The sequence below is a fragment of the Microtus oregoni genome, unplaced genomic scaffold (genome assembly GCF_018167655.1).
Source record: "Microtus oregoni isolate MIOR12 unplaced genomic scaffold, Mior012 000033F_ref0000390, whole genome shotgun sequence".
NCBI classification, from domain to species: domain Eukaryota; kingdom Metazoa; phylum Chordata; class Mammalia; order Rodentia; family Cricetidae; genus Microtus; species Microtus oregoni.
Genome location: NW_024543092.1, coordinates 23,048,859 through 23,076,144, shown reverse-complemented (window position 1 = coordinate 23,076,144; position 27,286 = coordinate 23,048,859). Strand labels below are relative to the sequence as shown.

Below are 27,286 nucleotides of genomic sequence, written 5' to 3'. Positions count from 1 at the left end.
GAGCTCTCCATCTGGTGTCTTTGTAGTCAAAGCTCACGTTGGTGTTAATTACGGGTGGGCTTGCTTATGGCTCTTCTAAGGGTTGATGTTTCCTGATCTAGGAGTCCCTAGCTCTGATGTAAAGCCACCTGACTCTTCTCCATCACACTGTAAAGCTTATAAGACCCTTGGGACGGCTGAACATATGGGACTCACACTGTGTGGTCTCTTCCCGGGAGGGGGGCAGTTTGGGGCATCTTCAGGACTGGCAGGCTCCCGTGATGGCCTGCAAGAGGGGCAAAGGTCAAGAAATTGCAGTCAAGAAAAGATAGAGGCCCAAGGCTGGAAGCAGACCTCCATGGGACTTAGCAGGTGGGATGGGGCTGCCCCTGCCAGTATCAAATCCCTGGAACCCGTCTGTGTGGCAGACTGGGGACAGAGAAGCTAAGGTGCAAACTGGACTAGGGGACCAGAGGCTCCCTTCCTGTCTCCATGGCATCTGTGAGCACACCGAGGGCAGGAGCTGGCTCTTGTACATTTATTATGGTGTTGAAATCCCTTCAGTGACCCTGGTGCCCCTGCCTGCTCAGATCTCCGACAGGGTCAGGAAGACCTGGTCTGCACTGGAGCAGCCTGGCACATGGGCTTTTAGGCTGGCTATGCATACCCCTGTGTTCATATGATACTGGCAGGACACGGTGCAGCAGGGCAAGCAAGGAGGCATTTGTGTGTTGCCTGTTGGCACAAACTGCTTAGGAATTCACCAAACTCCAAGTTAGGCAGAGGAGTCAGAGACCAGCAGTGGAGGCTCATTTTACACCTATTGTAAGAAAGGAAGGAGCTGTGAGGTCAGGTGACAGAGCGACCCTTGGTTTCCTGCTTTAACTTCTACCTGCTCCCAGCCTAACAAAGGAAAGCATCTCACACACTAAGATTACATACATTTAAATATATATATATATGTGCACACACTTGCATTTGTGCAAATATGCCCCCAACTCATACCTTTCTACACATGCCTACAAACATATATACATAAAGCTTCCATGTGTGCACATATTCTCGAACATTCATGTCTGCTCATTTTATGCATAAACTCACACCACACACACGGCTCTGAAAGTGGATCTGACGGTATTCTGAGCCACTTTCCCATGTACACATATGAATGCATACAGACACACACACTCTCAAGTGGATAGACCCATGCTGTTCATGCTACTCCAGCTCCCCAATGCAGGTGCACACACGGAAGTACGCAAGGCTGTGAAGGGGAAAGGACCCCCCACAAGGTTCGATGGCAGCAGAGGTTCACAGTGACCTGGAGTCAGTCAACAAGACAGAGGAACGAGGGCTGGGCCCAAGAACTGTTATTGGCAGCAGCATAGAAAGTGCAAAGGTTCTCGCTATTCCAGAAAAAGATTACATTTCATAAAATCCATGTTTATTCAAAAAATCTCATGGGAAAGTCTGGAAAGCATAATAAATATCTGTACAGTGGCCGCCCGTCTCAAACACAGACAGAAAACGTGGACACAGAGTGAGCTGTGAGCGTCACTGCTGAGCGTGTAAATGCAGTGCCAGGCGGGAGCAGGGTGGGCAGGGTGTGCCACCTGCACAGATGAGCCACGCTGGCTTTGCCTTCCACCTTTCCCTGCCACACAGGGCCCAGAGTCCTTTCCCACTCTGGGTGTCTCACAGTCTTGCAGGTGGTGAAGGGTGGCAAAATAAGCCAGAGAGGATGAAGAGTCCTGGCATTCTTCTCCTGGGTTTGTACAACGCAGGGAAAACCCCAAAGGGCATCATAAGGAAGAACGCCATTTATAAATACTGCCAACATTAGATAGCACAAGATACTATCCTCACTTAAAAAGACAGGCAATATCCCCCAAATTGGGGCTTCTAGGTAGTTTAAACCACACATTCTGACTGTAGGACAGTGGACACTCATGGCTTGCCCTCCACTGACTTCATGGTAGAATGTGACAAGGTCCCCACCCCCACTCAGTAGGGGTACTCATCATGTTCTCATCCCAGATAGGTCAGGAGCTGCCAGTGGGATGGCCCCAAAGTGACCACTGGGTAGGGGCAGAGGAGGACTGGGATGTAGGTGAGGAATCCCCATGTTAAGTTCTGTAGCCTCCAAGACCCAGGGGGTGACAGTGGGCTGCGGGGGAGCCTCGGTTGCTTGTGTAGAGAAGAGAGGACCTTTCATTGTTCTGGGTAAGAGCTCACTGGGGAGGTGAATGCAGGGGACAGGGGGGCTACATGCCACAGCAGTCTGAACAGGGGTTCAGATCATCCCGCCACATGCTCTTTAGGCCGCTTCTACCGGAGATTTCAAGTATCGTGTACTGGGCGAGGGTGGGAAGGTCGAGGTATGTCACTCTCAACAGAGCAGGGCTGAGCCAGCATCCTCTACAGATGTGGGATATGCTTCACAGACACGTCAGTGACAGGGTTTGGTGTGAAGGCCTCCTCCACCCCATTGGTGAGAGTGAGGGTAAGGCAGATAACCTGGCATCACCGAGGTGATGGGACCATGTGACCAGCGGGGACACAAGATGCTCACCTCCTCAGCAATGCCTTCAGCATTCTCTTGTTCTTTCTCTTTGATAAAACTCATAGATTTGAAGCTGCAAACAAACCCAGACCAAAGGCCGTGGACAGCTCGTCCGTGATGCATGCCGAGAGGCCCTTGGAGGATTCCGGGTCTCCTGCTCATTTCTAAGAGGACTGCATCTACCACAGACTACCCGCTACTCTTTCTCTCTCAATTTCTATCCGAAATGGAAGGACCCAGACCTCAGAAATTATAGGGAAGTGATTTAAGCCTTGGACAGAGCATTTTCCATTGAGAAATTATGAGGACTTCCCTCGGGACACCGTGAACATGGCACATAGTCACCAACTGCTCCCAACCTTTGTAGTCTATAATTCCCAAACGAAAGTGCAGTGGAATAATTAAAGCTTGTGAAATGAGTTTACACTTTGAGGTCTGAAACATGTTCCACGCATTGCACTGAGGGCGGGTGCTGGGTCCTAGACCTAGGTGAGGTACGGAGGAGCTGTGGCCGCTTGCTGTCTTCCCAGTATAAGCTTATGTGACTAACGGGTGCTTCCTACACCTCCTGGGTGGAAGGGCTGGCCTCAGACTGGCAGTTTCTGAGCCACAGTGGAGTGTCCTCTGACCTGAGCCCACTACGGGGGTATCTTTGGCACCCCCCAGAGAGACTGGAGGACATACAAGTCCCTCTTCCAGGGCCAGGCTGAGTGGGTCTCACTCGCTTACTCTGCAAGAAGAGTGTATAGACAGCCTGTTCCGCATCACACCTGCTCCCCACACGGACTGCACCCTGAAAATGCTACTGGTGAAGTGTGACTTTAAGACAGGTCTACACAACAGGAACAAAATGCAACACAGAACCACGGCTTCTACGAAGCGCGTCCCTCCTGTGGACAGCCTGCCCTGGCACCTCTTGCCTCTCTGAGGCCAAAGGGCTCAGGTGTTTCTCCTGCCCTCAGTAGGGCTAAGAAAGAACTGGGGAAGGAAATACAGTTCCACTTCCTCGGTCTCTCTGCGGACTAGGAAACAGAGACTGAATCCACTACCCCCACTTCAGGCAAACATGTGCACAGCAGCCAGCACAGGTGACAATGGCAGAGCCCCACATGCTCAGCGTCCTCGGGGCCAGAACGCTAGGGAGCGGCAATGCAGTGGGCACTGGCTGTGCCTGGCAGCTTCCTGGGGCTCCCCTCTCAACCGTCATGAATCTGGCTCTCAAACAGACTCAGTCATCCCAACTCTTGGGTTGGGTGCTTCCGTCCTGACAAGTGAGTAACAGAGTTGAGAGGCTGCCCAGCATCTCGTTTGTGCACCAGAGGATGGCGAGGGACTCTGTGGGTGACTCTGGGCAGAACAGGCATGTAAGTTGGATGCCATCACACAGCCAGTGGTGACATCAGAACGGCCAGGAGCATCCCGCTCTTCTAGGGCAGCTCTGCAGGCCCCTGGCAGGGACGGTGCACCGACATTCTTAACGTCAGAGCAGGACACCGCTGTGAGAGGCTGGCCACTCAGCTGACTTCAGGATGGCAGAAATGCTTTGCACTGAACATAAGCCATGACATGAAAAGACTAAAAGCCCTGAGCGAGCTCAGGCAGGCTCCAGCAGGGTGCTATGAGGTGACAGGTTCATTTGGTTTCACTCAGGAGCAAAGGAGAGCAGGCGGCGGTGAGGTCGGCTCAGCAAGGCTCAGACATCCTGGGCAGGACCCTCTCCAGGGCTGCAAAGGAGACAGACAACCAAGGCCAGATCTGTCTTTGTGCTGGAATCATGGTCACTCAAGTGCCCATGAGCAGGACCTGTGTGTGGCGTCCGGGAGCCTGAGAGGACGTTGGGCAGGGAGGCTGAGGCTGGAGGGCAGGCCTGGCCGGCCACTACAACCTGGTGGACGTGAGTCTCTTCATGCCTCTGCGCTGGGCCAAGCTAGACGACAGCACAGGCTCCAGCCTTGGCGCCTGTGGGGTCCTGTTCAGAGCAAAGTAGGTGGCTGCCATGGCACCCTGTAAGAGGAAGGGGGGAGGGTAGGTGAGCATGATGCCCATCTACTCGTGAATGGGATGCTGAGCTACAGGGCCTTGAGAGCCTCAGTTTATATCCCGATAAAGCAGGGGAAGCCAGGATTACTGGTGCACTGAGGGTAGCGGGCATCCTGCTGTACCCACATAATCAGCTCACAAATGGTGGCCACTACCGTGATACCCAGGCCCAATTGGGGCTTGTGCGTTAGGAGTATTTAAGACTGGAGTGGAGTTTCTGGGAGCTCATGCCATCATCTTACTGCTGACTGGAAGGCAGATGTGTCTGGGGGCCAGTTAGGTCCCCAGGAATTTGTGGCCAGCGTTTCTTAGGCTCTGGCACTCTGAAGCAGTCTGCACTAACTTGGCAGCTGGGCTCACCTTGGTGTAGCTCCACACCATCAAGACAGACCCAGGACGGACTTCTCACAGGACTGGGCTGGGACTGCATGCACTCCTTAGCAGGGCGGTACTGCCTGGACTTTGGGGCTGCCCGACAGAGACTGCTAGCATGAAGAGACTTTTACAGACTTCTGGTCCAGAAATGAGGGCTCTGGGTTATAGGGCTGTACAACCATGGTACCAAACACAATTTCTGTACATGTGCTGAAGTGAGACTCGTGTACCTACAGCTGGTGACCTCACCAGCTACAGTCTCTGCTCACCAACGGTGAGGAACTATCCTCAGGGATTGCTCAGGGATTCACACGCCCACCGCCAGGGTCTGGCCATTAGGTACCTTCACTAGATGGACATCTTGTCTGCTCAGCTGACTTTGGGACAGGTACTCTCTGTTCACAATCCACGGGTGTTTCAACACTTGAACTGCTGTGAGGCGTTGCTGCGGGTCCACGTGAAGCATCTTGGACACGACGTCCTGCCAAGGGTTCAGAGGGAAGAGGGATGTGGTGTTGGGCTGGCCAGGGACTGCCCAGGAGAACAGAACTATATATAATTTGGAGGTGATTCTTTGCATTTTGGGTCAAATCTAGGTTTATGAATATGTGAATGTATTTAAAGTGTCAAGGATTACTGACTTAGCAGCAGACAGATTTTATAGTAAAGGTGTTTCAAACTTTAAACGGCACACATAAGCTGATGAAATACTAATTTAATAAAAGCGGCTGCCTTCTATAAATTCAAGGGATACCATGCACTGGAACAAGGCACTCAGAGCCCTTCTTTCTCCTTCAGAACTTTTATAGCAACACAGAAGACAGGCGGCTGGCACAGCTTGCTGGGGTCAGACTGTAGTGTACTTTTCCGGCACTGGGTGGAGCTAGCACTTTGCAAACACTAGGGGCTTGTGCACTGACCTACACGCTGAGCCCAACAATGTACTGTTTTACTACAGGAGTGGGAGGGATGGGCAGAATGGTGACCTGGTGAGAAAAGTGTGCGTGCCAGGCCAGTCCAAACCAGAGACTTTACACCAACACAAATGTGCCGCAGGCATTAGGGCGGTCGTCCGGAACCACCCCTACAGAGGAGGTAATTTGGCCACAGAGGCTCTGAAGTTAACCTGCAGGTCTCTTCTACCTCAGGGTCCCGAGCTGCCGTCACTCTGTCAACTTAAGGCTTGCAGCCCTGGTCGCAGTGGCCAGCTCCCTAACCGCCGCTCCTCTGTGGGCTTCCCTAGCTGTTCATGTCTACATCTGCCTGTGTCTGTATCTCCGTCCATGCCCACAGTTCCTACTGGTTCTGCTTCTCTGCAGAACCTTACTACATTAGCAACATGAAGAAGGTATTTTTTTTTTTAATAAAAAATTTGAAACACTGTGAATAAGTCTATAACGTCTGTATGGGTGGAACATACAGGAACGTCCGGCTTCCTCACAAACAGCATGCCTACGGCAGATCCTCCAAGCCTAGGAGGTAACAATACCCGGAAATATACTCACTTTGGCTGCATCAGATATGGAGTCCCAGTTCCCCCCAGAGAGGGCGTATTTCCCACTGCCGATCCTAGCCAGAATCTCCTCGGGGGTATCATCTGGTCCATTGGCAAAAGGGGTGAACCTGTGGGGGAGGATTGATGGCACTGAGCTCACAGCTCCACCTCAGGGCTTTCTGCTGGGCGAACAATGTCTGCCTCTTTCTACCCCGAGTCTAGGGCTCAGGCTAAGGAATGGTGTGTGCCCTAGTGCCATGGTCAGTGCTGGAAGTCAACAAGACGGGCGAGGAAGTCCACTCTCGTGTGCACACTTTCCTGGCCCTTTTGGGTCACATTGGTGCCAGGATGGCAGAGAGTCTGCATGGAGATTTGGTATCCATGATGAGAGAGTGGTTCAGTGGCCGGACACCTGAGATATGAAGTCTGAGGGACCCAGGTGTCACTCCACCACCAAGCCTTGGCTCTTGGCTAGACTGCTTCTTGAACTTACAAAAGTCACACCATACATGTCAGGGATAGTCCTTGTCCACCACCCCAACACCATACATACAATTCAGACATGCATCAGCACACACCTCCTGTGAAGAGGAACATGCAACTCTCCTAGCGTTCCTGTCAAGAGAATGGTTCAGGCGGCAGAGGGAACGTGTGTGTGTGTGTGTGTGTGTGTGTGTGTGTGTGTGTGTGTGTGTATGTGTGTGTGTCGGGGCGGGGGTGTCTGTGAAGGGTATTTGTTTGTGGGCTGAGTTTATAAAGACCACACAGCTGACTGTCCTTGTCATTTCCTTATCCTACAGGGTTTGAGTAGTCACCCTAACCCAGACGTGCTGGTGTGTTTACACACAAGCACCAGGAGGGAAGGGTGACGCCCTGGGGCCCTCCATTACCTGATGTGGGAGTTTTATATATCAACCTGTTGATTTCATTGGTTAAGCAATAAAGAAACTGCTTGGCCCTGATAGGTTAAAACATAGGTGGGAGGAGTAAACAGAAGAGAATGCTGGGAGGAAGAGAAAGTGAGCTCAGAGATGCCATGCTCCCCTCTCCCGGGCAGACACGATTTAGCTCCGACCCAGGATGGACGTAGGCTAGAATCTTCACGGTAAGCGCACCTTGGGGTGCTACACAGATGATTAGAAATGGGCTAGTCCAGGTGCAAGAGTTAGCTGAGAAGAGGCTAGATATAATGGGCCAGGCAGTGTTTAAAAGAATACAGTGTCCGTGTAATTATTTCGGTGTATAAGTTAGCCAGGCGGCCGGGGTGCTGGGGACGCAGCCCCACCGCTCCTATTACAACAATTACCCAGCCAGCATGGTGTACAGCAGGATTCCCAAGCTCCAGACATCACACGCTGCGTCGTAGCCTTGCCGCTTCAGGACCTGGAAGGGCAATGGGCAGGGTCAGAATTGCGCTGGGCAGCTTCAGTTCAGAGTGAATTGGGCAAGGGCAGGGCAGGGTGGGGCCATCTGCTGGGTCAGCCAGTGCTGCCTACCATGTTATAGCATGGCCCCTGCAGAGACGGGGTGGGGCACAGCCCTTGCCTGACATGTGGCGTGACGGCAGAAGTCCTGTTTTCCGTCGACATGTTAGCCACATTGTGGGATGCCATTCAGTGCATGTTCACAGTGCAGGGCAGCCATCCTCCAGAACCTCTTTTCCTAAACTAAAGCTTGTCTGTGTTAAGTACAAATTCCCCACGGGCCAACCCAGTCTCTGACAACCCCATTCTGTTCTCTTTATGAATCTAACCTTGCGAGGAACTTCACCTAATGGATTCAGAGTTGTCCTGGAACTCACAACATAGCAGGAATGACCTTGACCTGATCACCCTTCTGTCTCCACCACTTCAGCACTGTATGTGGCACGATGCTTGGCTTATGCAGTTTGTGTTTCGAGATATGAGGCCATATCGTAGGCTGGTCTCCAGCCCCTGAGCTCAGGTGCCCTTCCTGCCTCGGCCTGGTAGAGTCCCAGTGGAGACCAGGTGTGTGCCACTGAACCCTTTGTCTTAGCTAACGGACGACTAAGGGGGAAGAATTCTGATGGTGCCATATGGGGGTGACTGATGGGAAGAGCCCAGCCTGATGCTCACGGGTCACTGTTGATTGCTGCATTGGCCTGAATGAGGCATTAGAACTCTGTGTTCAGTTTCTTCCCAGGTGAGGGTGAGTTATGTGCCACAGTGCAAGACAGGTATTAAATGCTGAGTAAATTGCAACTCTGAGTCACTGGTTAAATGACTTCCCGAGTCACATAAATACTGACTTTGCTTTTCTCTCCTCGACTATGAAACACGGCTCTCGTATGCACTCTGCCAAGACTAATAACGGCCAAACGAGGCGCAATCGAAGCTTCAAACCAGCCGTTTCCAAAGGGGTCAAGGCTGCTCACTTGCCTGGACAACCCCTGGATAACCAGATACAGCTGCCTAGTCACTCTTAGACCTGAATCTGCCGAGTCTCACTCGGCAAAGCGCACAGCAGTGTCTTCCTCGTAGGATTTGGAGCAGACCTGACAGTTCCACTCAGGAGGTCCAACACAGGGCCTGAGTCTCTCCGACTCCATCAGCAAGGCTAGCCCCTGCTGCTACCATTGTGGTCCTTTACCATCAACTCACGCAAGAAGCCAGACTGATGTACTACCACAAATATCAGTGGCAGCAGAAGCCAGTGGAGTTGGCCTCAGGAAGCTGGAAAGGGGGAATGAGATACCCTTTGGAAATCCTCTGAGGTAAGAGATGGGAAGCAGAGTGGGGAGCGCATATGTGAGCATTTGGGTGCACACTGTTGTGGGCTCCCATCCCAAGTCGCATGGATGCTGACTGGTTGTCATGGAAACACTAGAGCAGGAACCCGGTGCATCAGCACCATATAAGTGTTCCTGATGGAAGATAAGATACACACGGTGACTGAGTGGTTCTGGCTGATCCAGAGCGACCATGTGCTCTTCTCCCTCCACAGCAGGCTCTCCTTCACATCTCTTGAGGACATGGCTGAGTCCATCATGCTGCCTCAATTCCCCAAGCTCTCTAGTCACTATGGTAATAGGAAACAGGGTGACTATGCTGTCTTCCCTGGGTTTGGAGGACTCTACCTCAGGCGCCACAAAGTTTGCTGTGTAGCAGGGAGTCATGAGCAATCCGTTCTCTGCTCGCAGCTGCTTGGCAAACCCAAAGTCACAGATGCGGATAGATTCGGGGTTTCCAGACTCGTCCATGTACAGGATGTTACTGGGTTTCAGGTCCCGATGAACAACCTGGAAGGCAGGAAGCAGCAGTCAAGGCAGAGTGGGAGAGAAAAGGAGCATATGCGGGAGACAAGGGCTACCTGGGAACTGATTCCCAGAGCAGGTTCCATGGCAGGAGAAAAGTACTGTGTTCTTCTGAGGGGCCGCCCTATCTCTCACCCCTGCTGGTCACTCACGGCCAAGGACCCACAGAGTCCGCCTTCATACAGAAGGGCAACATGATGGAATAAAACCCATGCTTTTCCAAGATGCAGGCAGCTCTGGCTACAGGGATGAAAATAATCCTGTGAGAAAATTGGCCCACAGTGGGGTTCTGGGGTTTGACAGTGCACGGACCACTTGTCACAGGGACCAGAAGCACAGTGCATCTACTACCCCAGGCACACGCAGTGCACCTACTACCCCAGGCACACACAGTGCACCTACTACCCCAGTAACACACAGTGCACCTACTACCCCAGTAACACACAGTGCGCCGCTACCCCAGGTACACACAGTGCACCTACTACCCCAGGTACACTCAGTGCACATACTACCCCAGGCACACTCAGTGAGCCGCTATCCCAGGCACACACAGTGCACTGCTACCCCAGGTACACACAGTGCACCTACTACCCCAGGCACACACAGTGCACCTACTACCCCAGGCACACACAGTGCACCTACTACCCCAGGCACACACAGTGCACCTACTACCCCAGGCACACACAGTGCACCTACTACCCCAGGCACACTCAGTGCACCTACTACCCCAGTAACACACAGTGCACCTACTACCCCAGTAACACACAGTGCTCCTACTACCCCAGGCACACACAGTGCGCTGCTACCCCAGGCACACACAGTGCACCTACTACCCCAGGCACACGCAGTGCACCTACTACCCCAGGCACACACAGTGCGCCGCTACCCCAGGCACACACAGTGCACCTACTACCCCAGGCACACACAGTGCACCTACTACCCCAGGCACACACAGTGCACCTACTACCCCAGGCACACTCAGTGCACCTACTACCCCAGTAACACACAGTGCGCCGCTACCCCAGGTACACACAGTGCCCCTGCTACCCCAGTAACACACAGTGCGCCGCTACCCCAGGCACACACAGTGCCCCTGGTACCCCAGGTACACACAGTGCGCTGCTACCCCAGGCACACACAGTGCGCCTACTACCCCAGGCACACACAGTGCACCTACTACCCCAGGCACACACAGTGCACATACTACCCCAGGTACACACAGTGCGCTGCTACCCCAGGCACACTGACTCTGCAGCAAGGGGAGGGGCTGAGGGCTGCACAGACTACACTGCATCACTCAAGGCCCAGACCTCAAATGTGTCCCATAGTTACAGTGACAGCTGTCACGACAGAAGGGCCAGCAATACCACAAAACAAAGCAGCTATTTAGGACACAAAGGGACAGAAGACCCTTGTGCAGATACACAGTGTGCCGCCATGAGGTCTGGAGTTGAGCATCCCAGCTGTCCTCTTGCAGAGCAGTGAGAGGTTCTGCTAAGATCGACGTGATATACTCGGACAATTGGGGCAGTTCATGGACACTGATGGCAGCATCCAGGAGACTGAAGACTCCAGATCCCCTCATTAGACAGAAGGATGTCTGTGAACTCTCACATTCGGGGGCGTCTAGAATCTGGCTGTTGGGAAAGCAAGGTGTGGAACTCCGGGTCACGGGGAAGTCACACAAGAAGGACCCACTGTGAGATCTTGGAAGAACTGTGCAGGCTGGCAAACCTGTGTTCACAGTTGGCCCAAACCTGCTTTATGAGAAATTCTGAGGAGAGTGGGAAAGACCAGAGCGGGGGCAGAGATGAAGGGTGGGGTGGGAGGAAGGATGGAAGGACAGAGGTACAGGGTGAAGGAAAGGAGGGAGGAGGAAAAGACGCAGACAATGTATTAAGCTGGCTGTTCCCTCCTTGAGACAGAGATTGTGGCCTGGATTTCTGCAGTGTGGCCTTGGTGCAGTTGGCTTTAACCAACCTGTGCTTGGTCCTCTAAGACACACAAAGTCCAGGCTTTAGAACTGAGTCCCTGAGGAGCGTGGCGTAGTCTCGGCCGTCGGAGGCTGTGGGAACCCCAGCTGCTACCCTTTCTCTTTAACTTTACGGATCACAAGTACAGAGAATTCTAAATCTCTCATTATCAAGGCCAGGGTATCACATTCTCTTTGGTAAAATTGGTTCACACAAATCTGTGACCTTAGTTCCTGTATACTATGTATACAGATGACTTCAGACTCATAACGGGCAGCAGAACACATCACAGCAAATCACATCCCCTGGGTACATTGCTCAGCGCTGAAGGTCTTGAGAGGGCACAGGAAGTGCTCTGCCCTCCCACTTGCCTACAGGCAGATGCCAGTTTACAAGAATGCCTTCTCTGCACCCACAACTCTGTGGCTCCTCTACAGTCTTGCATCTTCCTCCCTGCAATTGCCAGCTGCCCTGAAGCTGGTCCACTGCCCTGCCCTAAGCCTTGCGACTGGGAGTGCAGGCAGCCCCACCTGGGTCATCCCTTGTTCCTGCAGGCTATGGGCACCCTGGCCCGGGTCTTACCCCTTGAGAGTGCAGGTAGTCCATGGTCCTGGCAATGGTGCACAGCACGTCACTGGCCTCGCGCTCTGAGAAGCACCGCTGACGGAGGATGCGGTCCAGCAACTCCCCTCCACGCATGAGCTCCATCACCAGGTATACATACTTGCCATCATCATAGACCTGGAGGTCAAGGAGAAGCACACGAAATTCAGAGACCTCTATGTCAGCATGGCTGCCGTCTTCAGGCCCCTGGTTCTGTGACGGAGCAAGGGGTCCAAATGGGGTGGAGGACAGAAGCTGGGGGCTATGTCCCTAGAAGTAAAATCAAGATGTTTTGGCTGTTGGGAATGGGTGAGCATCCATTCCAGCCACACAAAAATAGCTCTTCTCTGGAGGGAAACAGCTCTGATACCCTGGGGGATAGGCAAGCTGGGCCACGGGATACACGAACCTCGAGAGATGTGGCTGAGCTGGGATATGCTGTAGAGTCATGCTGCTGGTCTTTGAGGGGCAAGCACACCAAAGAAGGGAAAGTGACAGTAGCAACAGCACTCCACAAGAACAATGCCTCTCCACTGTCAACACGCATGTCATTCCGTGGGTCAAGCCGGCGTGCAGCCCTGGCTCTGCAGGGCTGTGGGGAGGGGACCTGGCTCCAACAAACACACAGCTTTTGCCAATACTAGCTTTAGACTCAACTTAAAATGAAAAGAAAAGATGCAAACTGGCTATTTTGGGGCCCTGTATGTATGAAGACAAACACGTATGTACCCCAGTCACCAAAAGCATGGAGCCCATGAGTGCCCAAGCTTTGACAATTGATGAAAATGGGTGACGGAACCAAGTGCTTGTTCTCAGTTCAGTGATAATCATTCAATCGATGAGCTGCCAGAACAAGTTACTAAAATAATTTACCTGACTTTGACCTGTGTAAAAGGTGTGGCGCTAATTCTGGTGTTTGTTTCTGAGCTTATGAACTCACTGTTCTATTTTGAGGGTGGGAAGATGATGTCATCTCGGCCCTAAGCTGCTCCCCTCAAACAGCAGAGAGGGCCAACTCTGAGTCTGCAGAAGAGCTGGCTTTGGTTTGTGAATTTTCCAAAGAACCACACAATCAGAGCACCAGGCTTGGGGCAGAGCTGGCTCCATTTAAGCTTTTGCACGAGAGACACTCACTGCCTATGTTCCCTGGGGTTGAACTCTTACTTCGTGAGCTGCTGTCAAAGGGACACTGAGGGGGTCCCAGCAGGTACAGGCTGTGGGCATATGTCACGGGAATGACTTTGTACTCCAAGAGGTAAGGGCAAGAAGAGGGAAAACTTCCTCTCTTCTCAAACCCATACCTGCACATCCGGCTTCATTCATAGGGTAGAGGAGCCTTGCAGACGGTCCCAGTGCGGCTGATTCCTGTGCTAACGTCCCTCATCAGGGAAGGTTCAAAGGAGGCTGTAAACATGTCCCAGCCAAAGTTGAGTGGGCCCGGCCACCCTCACGCCACACCGTCAGGCAGGAACTGACTCAATGACAAAGAACAGCACACGCACGTGACGCACTCAGGTGTTTCCCATTTTACGCTCAGGCGCAGCATGTTGGGGGGAGTGGGGGACTATCCAGGGGTGTACATACACCCAGTTATTCATGTATGCACCCAAATTAGGGGACTTCTGGGTGGGATGTGTCTAAGGCACGTGATCCTGGGCGCACGGAACAAAAGCAATGTGAGAAAACTTGCACTATGCAAATGGTGGTATTTCTGCATCCACTGAAGGGAAGAGCTGCTACAGAGGCACTCACATCTTTTAGGGTGATGATGTTGGGGTGCTGGCCATACCGCAGGAGGATCTCGATCTCTTCTGAGGGGTCCCTTTTGCTCTTATCGATGATCTGAAACACACACACAGCACGTAGCACTGAGAGCTTCGCTGCTGGCCTTGTTGGACCACTGCAGATGAGGGACTGAGACCCCAGAGAGTCACAGCAGGACCGCTGTCCACACCCGCATGGGACTCAACCAAGCTCACTTAAAATCTCTCGGAAATGTAGACCTAGCCTCTCCTGTCTCAGCTAGCAAAAAGGGTACAATTAAAAAGAGGAAACCAGGTCTATAATTCCAGCTATGAGGAAGCTCGGAGCAGGAAGACTGTAAGTTGTAGGCCTGTCTGGGCAACTTAATGAGACGCTGTCTCAAAGTGAAAAGAGGGATGTATTTAGGGATACAGCTAGGGATGTAGCTCGGTGACAAAGTACTTGTCTAGCATGTGCAAGGCCCCAGGTTCAATCCCTAATACCACAAGAAAGAAGGGGTCTTCCTTCAGACATGAATCTCAAGATATCAAAAGGCCAGAGGCAGCAGGGCAGGTGTGAGCTCACCCAGGCGCCAGCAGCCAACATAGTCTGTTTCTGCCACTGACCTCTGGCCGTAAGCTTCCACTTCACTCAAAGTGAGCCCCCAGTCACTGAGACCTTGGCTTTTCCTGGAGGCAGCATGTCAACCACAGAACCAGGCACCTCCCAGGTCCTCCCAGACAGAAGGCAGAGTCTGAGAAGACTCATTTCCCTCGGTGCCAAGACACACTTCCTTTCTTTTTTGGGTCCCTCCCCCTGCCTAGTATTTTGCACAATGTCTTGGAAGAGCAGATAAAACTATTTAACTCCAGATGGGTGGCTTCCCCTTAAGGGGCCACAAATCAAAGCCTGTCTTTGAGATAGGAGTCCCTGTGCTCCATGATGGCTCTGCCACCTCTGGAGGAGTCTGGCCTCTTATGTTTGTGGGGAGCTGATGGAGAGAAAGGACTCATGTGTGTGATTCAGACAGCACTTAGGTTGAGAATGACTCATAAATTCAGAGATGCCCCCTACCCTCAACAGCACTCTGTGCTCCTGTACACTGGCGTCATCCAGTTCCAAAGCCTCTCTGCTTTGACTACATGGGTATTCAACACCCAACATATTCCCTTTGCAATATATTCATGGGAGTGGACGATTTAGTGGTAGACGCATCCGCTCCTAACATCAATCTGGTCTCCTCCGTAGGAGCCGAGTGGAATGAACAAGAGGAAGCCTTTTGTTGACCGCCAGGGACACTTGAGTTGGAAAAGCACCACAGGTGCACGGACACTGTCACTTAGTTTAAGAGCAGAAAAGGAATGTAGACATTTTCTTGAGAATGCATAAGTAACCCTGGAAAGGAATAGGAGACTATCAAAAACCTTGACTTCCCAGGGCGGGGAAATGGGTATCGAGGGGATGGAGACCCCGGGGTTTCCCTGAGTATAGCTGTTGAATGTGGAATCATATGAATATTACCTGCTAAAAATTAAATGTTAGAATACTGCCACTATCATAAAAACACCTGGGACAAAGCTTGACCCCTTTCCGTGGTATCTGTCTTATTCCTGTGTGTTCTTTGGGTGTAAGTCATGAAACAAATTCTGACGAATAGCCATAAACATGTGTGAACTGATCCCGTTTCTTAAAGACCTTAAGATCTTACTGACACTGAATAACACTTTAAGACTGAAGTGAGAATTAATGTGTATGTTCGACCAGGAGGTGCTGGAGGACACGCCGGCTAGTCTGCAATAGCAGGGCACACACATGAGCATGGTGGACTATGAAAACACACTGAATATCCTTTGTTTGGTGGAACTTGCGAAGCATCTCCATCAAATACCATAAGGAAGTGAGGCGTTCCCTCGGGTGGCTGTTGAGAGGTGGAATAATACACAGGATCCTTCAGTGAGTTTCCTGGTGGGATGGCTTCCTGGGAATGATGTAGCTGGGTTTACTTCCAACTAGAGCAAGCCCTGTGAACCACATTCTTGGCTCTTCCCTCCAGGTAGTAGAGACAACCACAGTCACAGGCAGGAGGAAGGGGAGGTGTGTGCCTCACTGCTCTGCTTCTCATCAGGAAGAGAGGCGTAGAAGGGTCGGGCAGCATCCTGCCCAGTGGACAGCTGTCTCTGCAGAAGGTGGGTAAGCTCCCCACGGGTGTGATGTGTAGCACGCTGCCTCTCACGCTCCTCAGAGGTGGTAAGACAAGGCCTGTAAATGCCTGGAGCAAGTATGCCTGCCATCATGGCTGGTGCAGGAGGATGGCTCTTCTTAACGGAACTCACGTGCGCTGGTGGCTGATGCTGCTACCAAGGCATTTCCCCCACCCTTCCAGCTTTGCCTTTCTGTGTCTGTAGGTGTCCCTCCTTGGACTTCTCAGCTCCCTGTCACTGAAGCACCCCTTTCTAGGTGCTGAGCCACATGCAGGCGAGGTCTGACAGCAGCAGGGTGAGCACCTGGCTAAGCAGGACGCAGCCCCCCCAGGCCCACTTCCTTTCACTTGTTGGAAGGACCCTAGTGTGTTGGAAGCAAGTTAAGTAGAGTGTGTAATTACTTAAAAAAACAACAATAACTAAGAGTTTCTCCTGTAAAGTTAAACAAACGACGAAGAGTAAGAACTCCAGTGTTTTCTTGGTAGAGAAAAAAAAAATCAAAATTTCCATGCTAATTAGTCCTTCTAAAAATAAGCTCTCCCCAGGCCAAGCATCTGTTTGATTCCACTTCCTTGCTGGTTCACAGTTACGTACACAGAATGGAAGTGAGCACAGGCAAGAACACTGCTGTGCAGAGACGACAGCCGTGGGTCCAGACTCGGCCTCCTGTGGGCAGTGAGGCCTCTCCTGTCCTGGCTGTGGTGGTCACATCCCCTGCTGGAGTTAAAAACAGGGTGACATACATCCCAAACCACCATCCAGCGTCTCACAGAGAAGCCAAAGACACTTTGGGAAAACTGGCTGTGAAGACATGTGTTGCGAGAGGTCCTCCCACTCCTCCCACAATGACCTTCCTCCATCAGACATGGGAGACTGAACCGTGAGCTTCATCTTTCACCCTGCACATAGATCGGACTCCTCAATGATGGCGACAGGCCCGGGAGGCCCCACCAGTCCTCGTCAGGGGCGGGGTAGGGCAAGGATTAGCAGCAATGGAGAGCTGTTGTAGGGGGGATTCAGAGTTTTCAAGGTGTGGCCACAGACAAAGTGCTCTGGATCAGATAGGATTCCACTCAGTGGTCACAGGCAGAATGGACGTGGAGTAGGGGCGGGTGCTGGGAGGAGGAGAAGGTTCCAGAGAGAAAAGGAGGCCACAGGGAGTGGAAATGAGTTAAATAAACAATTAAAATAGCTTTGAGAGAATGGGGTGACACTTAGGAACAACTCTAAAGCACTTCTGCTTTTATTGCGTCCATTTCTTTAGCTGTGTGTGGCTATGCACAGTTCAGGGCAAATGTAAGGCCAATGACAGCTTGCTGGAGCTCACTCCTTCCTTCCACCATGTAGGTCCCAGGAATGGAACTCAGCCCATTGGGCTTGGCAGCAAGGATCTTTCATTTTTATCTGATCCTAACTGCGGGCATTTCATAAGAACGGGTGTGCTGCCGAGGGGTGTGGTCACGCCTCGTACTGACCAGGTCCACCTGCCATCCCCAGAACTTCAGCCATAGCAGGGTTGTTAGTAGAGAGGTGCCATGCCTGGGCTAAGGCTCTGATTTGAAAGGCAAGGGCATGAGAAAAGGCCGGCTGAAGGGCGTCTCTGTTAACCTCAGTCTCAGTTACTCTCCGGTGGCTGCCTCTGGTTCTGCGACCAGAGAGAAAGGATATGTCAGAGATGGAAAGATGCAAAGCAGCAGGCTTCCTGAAGGCGAAGTCAAGGGGGCAGTATGCTCCCTGCATTGAGCAGGCTCTGGAGTGCATGTGCACAGGCCTCTGTCTTCTACAGCTCAATCTGCCCCCACCACACGCCCAGCTGACGTGAGTTCACAGGCTCTGCTCGCCGTAGCTGCATGTACACAGAAGTCCATCAACTGTTGGCTCTTTCATCTTTGAACCCAGGAAAGGTTCAGCCCTCAGAAGTGTACTTATTGCTGCCCATCTACAAGGAGCTTGTGTGTGCTCCTAGGCCGTATGTGGAAGCTGTCTTGCCAAGCTTTTCCATGGTCCTACTCCATTCCGTGAGGGTTAATTTAAGCATTTTCCAAACAATAGATTATGACCCACTATAGTCTTAGAAAGGACAAGGGGATCCCTGCATGTCTACCACTTGGTTTGTCCAGGGAGTTTCAAGGCTTCAATGACAAACAGGAATGCCTAGCTCTTCTTCTACTGTCAACTAGAGATACAACACTTAGTTTTCTTCCTGGGGTGTACAGGTTGGAAAGGGGAGCTGTCACAGATTGTTCATGGTCAGACCTCACCGGGATCTTTGAGGACAGAGTCCTAACTCCCAACAAAGCCAATTCCAGATGGAGGCTCTGCGTGAGAGCTGGACGTGGGAAGACCAGAGAGAGCATGCCACTGGCCTCGTCAATGGGACGGAGGTGCAGGGCCCAGAAGAGCACTAAACAGTAGTGGGCTGTTTCTAGAAGGGCCCTGGGGCTGCCGGGCCGGCGGAACAATGGATGTGTTTCTTAAGCTCTCTGGCAGCACCGCTTGCTTCTAGGAGTGCTGCTGGCCTCGAGACAAACAATCTAAAGAATTTCTCTGAGAAACAACTCACACAGAGAAATACTAAAGAAGCCCACGCAAGCCACAAAGCGCTGAAAAGTCCTCCGGGGCGAGGCAGAACACAGATCTTCTGTACACCCCAGCCACGCGCAATCAGGACCCGTGACTGTGCCCCAGCAGGGTTGGCTCCGTGACACCGGGTGCTGACCTTGCCATAACTGTGAGCTCCTGTTTCCACTGTAATCACCTCGAAAACTCCAGGAAGTTTGGACCAATTTGTCAAAAGGCCACAGATTCCTGAGATGTTTGGCTGGTGTCTGTTTTGCTAAAACCTACTGAATGTTTTCACAGTCTGAGATACCTGGGGCAGACAGCCTGTGAAGACGCACTTTCTCTTGAGAATATGCTTCTGAGAAATGTCCAGTGTCAAGAAAGGACGCACAATGCCCCGGGCTCAGTGGACCAAGCAGCCTTTTCAGAGCCTGGAAAACCACAAAGGGCAGAAACTGCCCTGGCCTCGCTGGCCAGCTCCACCTCTCTCTAGGCTCTCTCTGAAGAGCTGGGACAGCGTCACATGCCAAGCAGAGCTGGTATGGTTCACGTCACGATGAGGCAGCCTCAGACTTTGTCCCTCAAGTCTGTGTCCGTGTGTCTGTGTGTGTGCGCATGCGCGTGTGCACGCAAGTGTGCGGGGGAGGGGTGTGTGTGCACGTACCACAGCATAGGTGTCAAGGTTAGAGAACAACCTCAGGATTCAGCCCTTCCCTTCCAACTTGTCTGAAACACAGTGTCTCTCATTGTTCCCCTCTGCATAGGCCAGGCTAGCGGCCCAAGCAATCCTGGGATTCTCCTGTCTCTGCCTCCCATCTCACCGAGGAACTCAATACAGATGTGTGCTACACACCTGGCTTTATGTAGGCTGTGCAGACTTGAAGTCGCAAGCGTTCTACCCACCGAGCAATCTCTCCAGCCCCATTCTCATGTGTCAGGGGCGGATAGCTGAGGTTAGACCACCTCATGGTCGTGGAGAGAGAACACGCAGTGTGTGAGGCATGGTGTATGCTTCTGTGTATGTCAGGTGCTGGCTTCAGAAGAAGGACGCTTTAGCTTTTACTAACTAGAAAGCTCTAGAAGTTAGCGTTTTGGATGCTCGGGTCAAAGATTTAATCTACAACAGTTAGGGAGGTGAAAATGACTACCCGGAGCTCGACAAACTGGATTATGGTGTCACTCTGCACCATCCGCAGGTTTTGGTGGCTGGAGAAAAGCATTAGCTGCCCCCTTTATTCTCTATTCCTATTTATTTCTTTGATTATTTTTTTCGCAGCTGTATCGTTTTTCCTTCCTCCCTCCCTCACTTTCCTTCCTTTGATAAATGCTATGCCTGTTTGCCCACTTCTCTCTCCTAGATCCTGTGTGCTTAGGGCTATTTTTCTTGGCATGCTATACTTAGTTACTAAAGATGACTGGTTCCATGTTGGACATAACTGAAATATTTATCATTTGAAAAGACTTCTTTTTGTCCTTTGAGATAGGGTCCTGCTACGTAGCCCAGGCTCATCGGGACCACTCAGTTCCCCTACCTCGGTTTCCTGAGGGCATTAGTCACAGCTGTGTTACCACGCCCAGCTTGCAAAATAAGTTTTAAATGGGTGACCTCATATCAAAATAAACTGAAGTCTCCCACACTGATCTCAGAAACCGTGGCTGGGCAGAGTTTGCTCAGCGCCCGCGTTCCAGCTGGCGGCGCTGCTCGGCGAGGCCAGGGCTCCTTGCCTTACCTTCACAGCGTACTCCGCGTCAGTGGCTTTGTGGACACAGCGCTTGCACACCGAGTAGGAGCCCACCCCGATGTCCTCCTTGATCTCGTAGCCATCGGTGAAGTGGATATTGTTCCCGTGTAATTGCTGCAGAGGCCAAGACAGGGTGGTTAGCAGCTCTTCATCAGGTGCATGGGCAACAGACACACGGATCTAGGGCACCCTGGGAACTTGGGAGCTCGAGGAAATGAAGAGTTCCTTGCCCAAGGTCACAGAGCTATGCATAGATGGTTCTAGAGCTCCTGTGGCCTATGGCTTTTAACATCCAGACACCTGGATATTATGGGTCTACTGAGCACCTGTTTCCCCCAGAGACCTGTGGTGGTGAGACTCTGTGGAGCCGGGGCAGACACACTTGTATGTGGCCACGGTGCCATTTCCAGGGTGAGTATTCAGATGAAAGCCCAAATGTTTAAATCAGAAGTCAGCTCTGGCCCCCGCGCACAGCCCCCGCCTGCTCACCACTGAGAACAAGTGCCCCAGTGAGCACAGCCATCAGGGAGACAGATGTCAGGAAATCAATTTAATGCTATCTGATTCCACTGAATGAAGACCTCGAGCACTCAAGTGAGTTTACTGCAAATCCTTCTGAGTTTTCGGAGTTCTAGCTATATTCATACAATACAGAAGTCTAAACAGCATCCCCAGTGCTCCCCGAAGACATGGCACCCCCAGCTGTCACAGGGAAGACAGGGGCACAGATATCCATGGGGATCCTCTCCTCAGATTTAATTTTCCCTTTTAGAAATGAATGTGTAACAGTTCAAACCACCAGGAAGATCACTATAGCAACACTCAGTGACATTTAGGGGACAGGGGGATGTCTGCCTTTGACCCGCTGTTGGCACCCAACACTGAGGTGATAAAAATCCTCAGGGTCTCCAAGGCCAGGCACCAGGGCCCTGAACTGAGCTCCTGGGGTAAGCAGACTTACCTGCACAATGGGGTGAATGGGGGCCTTGGGCATGTCTTGCTGTGAGGGCTCCTGGACCAGGCTGGAGGCCACGAAGCTGAATCCTCTGAACAGGTGATGGGCGTTTGCACTTGGGGGGACGCCGGGAGAGTCTGTGGATGAGCAGTGCAGGGTTCACACCTCATGAGAGCCAGGTGAGCCAGGGAAAGACAATGGTGTGTACGTGTGTGTAGTGACTACACATGCAGCATGTGTGCTGGTGAGGGTACATACGAGTAGAGAGGCAGAAACACATGAAACTATTTCAGGTGCTGCCAAGAGTCTTATCCGGCAAACACGCATCACACGGAAGTTTTCAGATAACATTTATCACGTGTTTTTAGGTTACTGACTTTGGAAGTTACTGGATATTCTTCAACAGAACCCAACACCCCTCCCTACTACAGAACAAAGCAAAAAGCTGCCAGAAACTCTAGGGGGAGATGCCAGAAAGCAGGGCTGCCGTGAGCTCAGCACCTCCTTTCTGTGCTAAGCAGGTGCTGTATGCCTTTAGACAATCAGAGAAAAGCCAAGAATTTCCCCACTCCACACTCACATACAGCCCAGACTTCTGCCCAAGGCCCAGTGCACAGCTGCAATGTGCCAAGGCTACCCTGCTCCATTCCTCCAGGACACGTGGGCAAAGTCCCTGCTGCCCACGGTCCAGCAGAAGAGTGGTTGACTTTCTAAGTCCATGAGGGCTGTTCCAAAGCAGGACTGCCATGCTATAGTGTTGCGGGAGCTCCTTCCGCTCCTTCAGCCAATAGCTGCTGAGAGACCACGCCCCAATGGCTGGCTCCATTGCATCTGACCCAGAGAGGAGAGGTATGGCAATTGCCTAACTTCCTCCCAGCATTCTGTTCTGTTTACTTAGCCTACCTAATTTTCTGTCCCATCAAAGAGCCAAGGCAGTTTCTTTATTAACCAATGAAATCAACACAAAACAGAAGACCCTCCCACATCATTATGATTCTCCTCCAGGTCCGCCATTAGGTAAATGGGAAAATAAATAAATGGCTGATGGGGGGAGGGGATTAGTGACAGACAGGAAGGAGCAGAGGAAGCCATCTTATGGGCACCATGTCTGGAGATGCTCAGGCTGAGATGAGTGGGCGCATGCTTATTAAATGGGATAACATGAGAGCTGAGGGATCTGTAAAGGCGCGAGTAGCTTGAACATCTAGATTTGACCAAAGGACAGTGATCTCAGGGCTGAAGGAGGGAACTCGAATTGGCATGGATTCTTGGAAGAGGAGGGAGGGGCAATGGCCCCTGCACTCTCAAAGTCACATATCCTCCCGAGAGCCAGCCCAAGCCTTGGATTTAGTCCTCAGAATTACTAACAAAAGTACAAATGTAGAAAATGTCCTTAGCATTATTTGTGACAGCAAAAATCACAGCCAGCCTACATGCCAGTGTTAAGGACATCACAACTGTAGTCACATTTCATTTGTATTTTAATAAATAAAGCTTGCCTGAACATCAGAAAAGTAAAACAGTCAAACTGGCCAGCCTTACAGACCAGGTTACAATAACACACGCCTTTAATCACTAACTTGTCATAGAAACCAGGCAGTATTTTAGTCGACTCCACACTAGAGAGGATTATAAAACGGGAGGAGGCAGCTCTCACTCACAGTCTCATTCTGAGATTCCTAAAGCCAGGATCGCCATTTTGGATTAAGGTCAAGGTAAGAGCCAGTGGCTGGCTGTTTTGCTTTTCAGATCTATCAGGTTGAACTCCATTTCAGTCTCTGAGCTTTTATTAATCATGTTTCACACAACCACAATTAGTAACAGTCTGCCTACATCATAATACTCTCCTGACTGCTGATGCAACGCAACCGGCTGGCCTCTTGTTCTCCCTACACCTTTCAAGCCATGATGGGCTGTAATCCTCTGAGACTGTGAGCCAAATAAACCCTTTCTCTCTTAGCTTACTCTTATAGGGGTGATTTAGCTCAGCAACAGGAAGGTCAATAAGGCACTGGTCCAGGAGCCTCTTATTCCCACAGGAGTGCAGGGATTACAGACGCCAGCCACCACTTACAGTTATTTGTGTGTATCCAGGGATCAAACTTACGTTATCAGGATTTTTACCCTCTGAGCCAGCCCACTGGTCTCTGCGTTGGACTATTTGTTAAGTATTAAGGATCTGAATTCAGTTTGTATTTTAGTTGTCCCCATCCCTTAGGTGACCAACTATGACAACCAGACACAGTTAGGGACAAACACAGAAGTGTAATCCTAACAGTTTGAAAGCAAAGACAAAGATGTCAAACACCAGTCAAGTGTGGTGGTATTCTCCTGTCGAATGGGCAGACCTGGGAGGCTGAGCCAACCTGGGCTACAAGACAAGACCCGACTCAAGAAAACAACAGAAACAACAACTAAAATTAAAAAGAAAAAGACAGAAGAGAGAGAAAAGACAGAAAAAGGATGTTGCCAAATAACGAGAACTTGCCCACTGTAAACGAAAATTCAGCTGTGTAAACATCAAATATATTTATAAATGAGAAGTAAATGGAATATGTAATCTATAACAAATTCTGTAATATATCAGGATATATAAATAAATAACATAAATAATATATTAACTAATAATATTTATAATAAATAACTTAGTTTTTTCTTGTAAGTATAATTTAAAAATTAATGTATATACTACATTAAACATCATATGAACATATATACATATTTACACTCTATCTGTACTCTATCTATCTATCTATCTATCTATCTATCTATCTATCTATCTATGAGAATGAACAGGAGTATATCTACACATTCTGGAATCATTTACCCCGAGGAGACAGAGTGCTCTTTCCTCCCCTTCCAGTCCTTTACTTTGACATAGAAACAATGGTGGGGAGGGGTGTGGGGAGGAAGAGGCTCCTGTCCAGGAATGTATTTATTGTTCCTTCATATTCTGCTTTGGGTACAGGTTTATGAGGGCAGCTGATTCACAGCCCAGGGGCAAGGCCAGTGAGGAGTGGGGGCTCTGATCCCAGACAGGGCCTGGCTGTAGTTAGGTGGAACCTTCCTGGGGCAGAGATGCCAGCAGGTGGAACCTTCCTGGGGCAGAGATGCCAGCCCACCAGAAGAGACAGGAAGCTTCCTGGATGCCCCTGCACAGAAAGGGAACAGACCCGAGACTCGCTCCCTTGCACGAGCTGTCTCCCACACAGACAGACATTCGTGTGACCCCTGAATTAATGTGACCGAGGTGAGTGCTTAGAAATGGATTCCTAATATGCTAGACTGGGGGCGCTTAATTAAAAGGCAAGGCATGGCAGGACTGTTTCTAGGACCTGAAGTTATACGCAGCGAGACACCCGACGGCAGAGTGAAGTTTAATGTAGACGGCTGCTTCCCTCAGCCTAGCCCCGGGGATGGACGGCCCTTCATTTGTGTCAGGAGCTTTGGTTGTCTTCCTTTTCCCAGCACGGGCTTCTGGCTTCGAGGTCTATTTTCCCGCCTTCTCTTAACAGTGAGAGCCTGGACCAGGGAAGAGGTTTAACTATGGGTATGTCAGTCTCAGGGACTTAGGGTTAAGAACTCGGGCAGTTCTAGGAATTTGCTGAGCCTGGCAGTGCTGAGAGATAGACGGGGGTCTGTGTACAGCACACTGGGTGTGTGTGTCTGAGCATGCATGTAGGGAACAGGTCACGTGAACTTGAACTGATGCATTTTTAGTCGTGAGAAAATGCAGCCAGAGTCAGCAATGTTTTCCGGGCAGTAAAGACGCATACATCTCTCTGCCTAGAGCCAAGAAGTCAGTGGAGGCGCAAGGATGGCCGGCCTGCTGGTCTTTGGAAGAGGCTGAAGGAACTGACATTTGATGTGAGGCAGGAGAGTAAATGGCAGGTAGCAGGAACAGAATTCAGAATGTTTTATACTCAGTTGAGAGGTGCTAAGTGCCGCCTAGTTCATACAGAAGAGCGAAATTATAAGGGGAGCTTAAAAAGTCAACTTGTAAAAGCACCAATGAGCTCCTGGCCAGGGGAAAAGATTTTCAGACCTTAGATTGACACGCTCCACCGAGCAGCTGACTACTGATCAGAAAGCCTAAGGTCGTTTGCGGCTTCATGTTAACCAAGACGGAAAGTCTACCTCAGGAACACCCTCAGTTCCTAGATGGTTTCAGAATCACACCTCAGCTCTTTCTTTAACTTAGAGGTCTACTCAGCTTCCCTGCTGGGAAAATCAGGGTGACTTTTCTGCATCTTCAGCACTTCCTCCCATTACTGCCTACCCCAAAGGCAAACTGCTTGACAGGGTCTATTAGTATCTGAACAAACCACAATACTAGGGGATGATATAAGCCAGTTCTAGACACAGGGTTGTATGCTCCATGTCTGATGGGTTTTCCTTGGGCTAATATTAAGATAAAACATCTTTTTCTATGCACAAAAGGCTTACGAGGTTTACTTAAGGCAACAACAACCGACTAGGTTGGAGTTTGAATTCCCCATGGAATACCGAGAGCACACGTGATCATCGGGAAGACCCTGCATTGGCCCCTTTGCACTCAGCAGTGCAGCTTAGCTTGCTTGGAGCATTTTAAACATGCATCTTCCCATGACTGACTCGTAACTAATGCTACCCTTCCCAGTGCGGACCCCACAGTCCCCGAGGTCTGGGTGGAGTCTGCTCTGGCTCACAGGCAGAGTAAACTGCTTTTGTGTTTCTTCATCTTGGGGTTAGATGCAGGATTGGCGAGCCACTCAGGTGGCCTCCAGGCTCTGACCTCCTGAACTCAGCACCTGGATAGGGACGCTCCTCTGTGCACGGGCTCATGACAATGGGACTGACTGCTCGGTGGCATGACCACGCTCAAGGACAATCCTTCCTCAGCGGTGCTGGTCTACACTGGTCTTCTCTAGGCAGGGGCGGGGCCAGAGGTCAGAGGGAGCCATCTGTGTGCTGTCTGGGGTTGAATGTCCAGAATCAATTCACGCCATTTCGCTCAAAGAGTAACTATCCCAGACCCGCATGAAGTGCCCATGTAGTCCCAAAGGCCCATCCATCATCAACCAGAGGGGGGCATGCCCATCTCCTTGCCTAGCAGGGTGCGGATAAAGGCATTGCTCCAGAGCCTGTACCCAGGGGGAACAGGGTGGGGTCTCTATTCCATTTCTCTCAACTTGAGACTCATGGTTGGTAATCTTGTTTTGTGGTTAGTTCCCAATAACCATACACCATTTCCTATTTGAAAGCAATGGGAAATCCCAAAGAATCCACGCACAGCCCCCAGCAGCTCCACAACAGCTGGCTGAACTTGCTCCCGAGTAGACAGGGGCTGAGGGTCCGCTCTGCTCATTACCACTGCAGTGGCTCCCGCTGCCCTGCCCACAGGCAGCTGTGTTTGCAGACAGGGTCCTCACGGGAGAAGTCAGGGAGTGGTCCCTACTCCCACAGGACTGGTGTAACACAGCATTCTCCAGGTTTCCCCATTCACAGAGGAAAGGCCGTGAGAGAACATGGGAGGTGGCCAACCATAGAGAGTCCTAGCCAGGAACAGACCCTGCCAGCACCTGACCTTGAACCCAGTCTCCCCGACTGTGACACAACACACACCTCTTGCTAAGCCACCAGCCCTGCAGTGCTGCCCCATCACGGTGGTCTCAGGCAATCATGGAAAGCAGAGCCACAGACCCCAGAGATCTCAAACACCAGGAAGCTAAATTTCTGTGCTGGGATCTAGTTGCACTGTATCCAAACAGGGCCCCGCGTTCACAGAAATAACATTTAGTT

At 51.1% G+C, this 27,286-nt stretch overlaps 1 protein-coding gene across 3 annotated transcripts in view; it reads right to left on the bottom strand.

The window, feature by feature from the left end:
- Window positions 1-1,407: 1,407 nt before the first annotated feature.
- The window catches only part of Rps6ka2 (ribosomal protein S6 kinase A2), a 276,764-nt gene continuing 250,885 nt past the window's right edge, over window positions 1,408-27,286 (bottom strand). For all 3 annotated transcript variants that reach the window (XM_041680118.1, XM_041680121.1, XM_041680119.1), the window contains 9 exons: window positions 21,512-21,642; window positions 20,539-20,664; window positions 14,055-14,144; window positions 12,282-12,440; window positions 9,550-9,711; window positions 7,759-7,835; window positions 6,463-6,580; window positions 5,301-5,438; window positions 1,408-4,546 (listed from right to left, as the gene is read on the bottom strand). In XM_041680118.1, coding sequence (XP_041536052.1) covers window positions 4,421-4,546; window positions 5,301-5,438; window positions 6,463-6,580; window positions 7,759-7,835; window positions 9,550-9,711; window positions 12,282-12,440; window positions 14,055-14,144; window positions 20,539-20,664; window positions 21,512-21,642 — 1,127 coding nt within the window. In that variant the 3' untranslated portion in view covers window positions 1,408-4,420. The remainder of the gene's footprint in view (window positions 4,547-5,300; window positions 5,439-6,462; window positions 6,581-7,758; window positions 7,836-9,549; window positions 9,712-12,281; window positions 12,441-14,054; window positions 14,145-20,538; window positions 20,665-21,511; window positions 21,643-27,286) is intronic.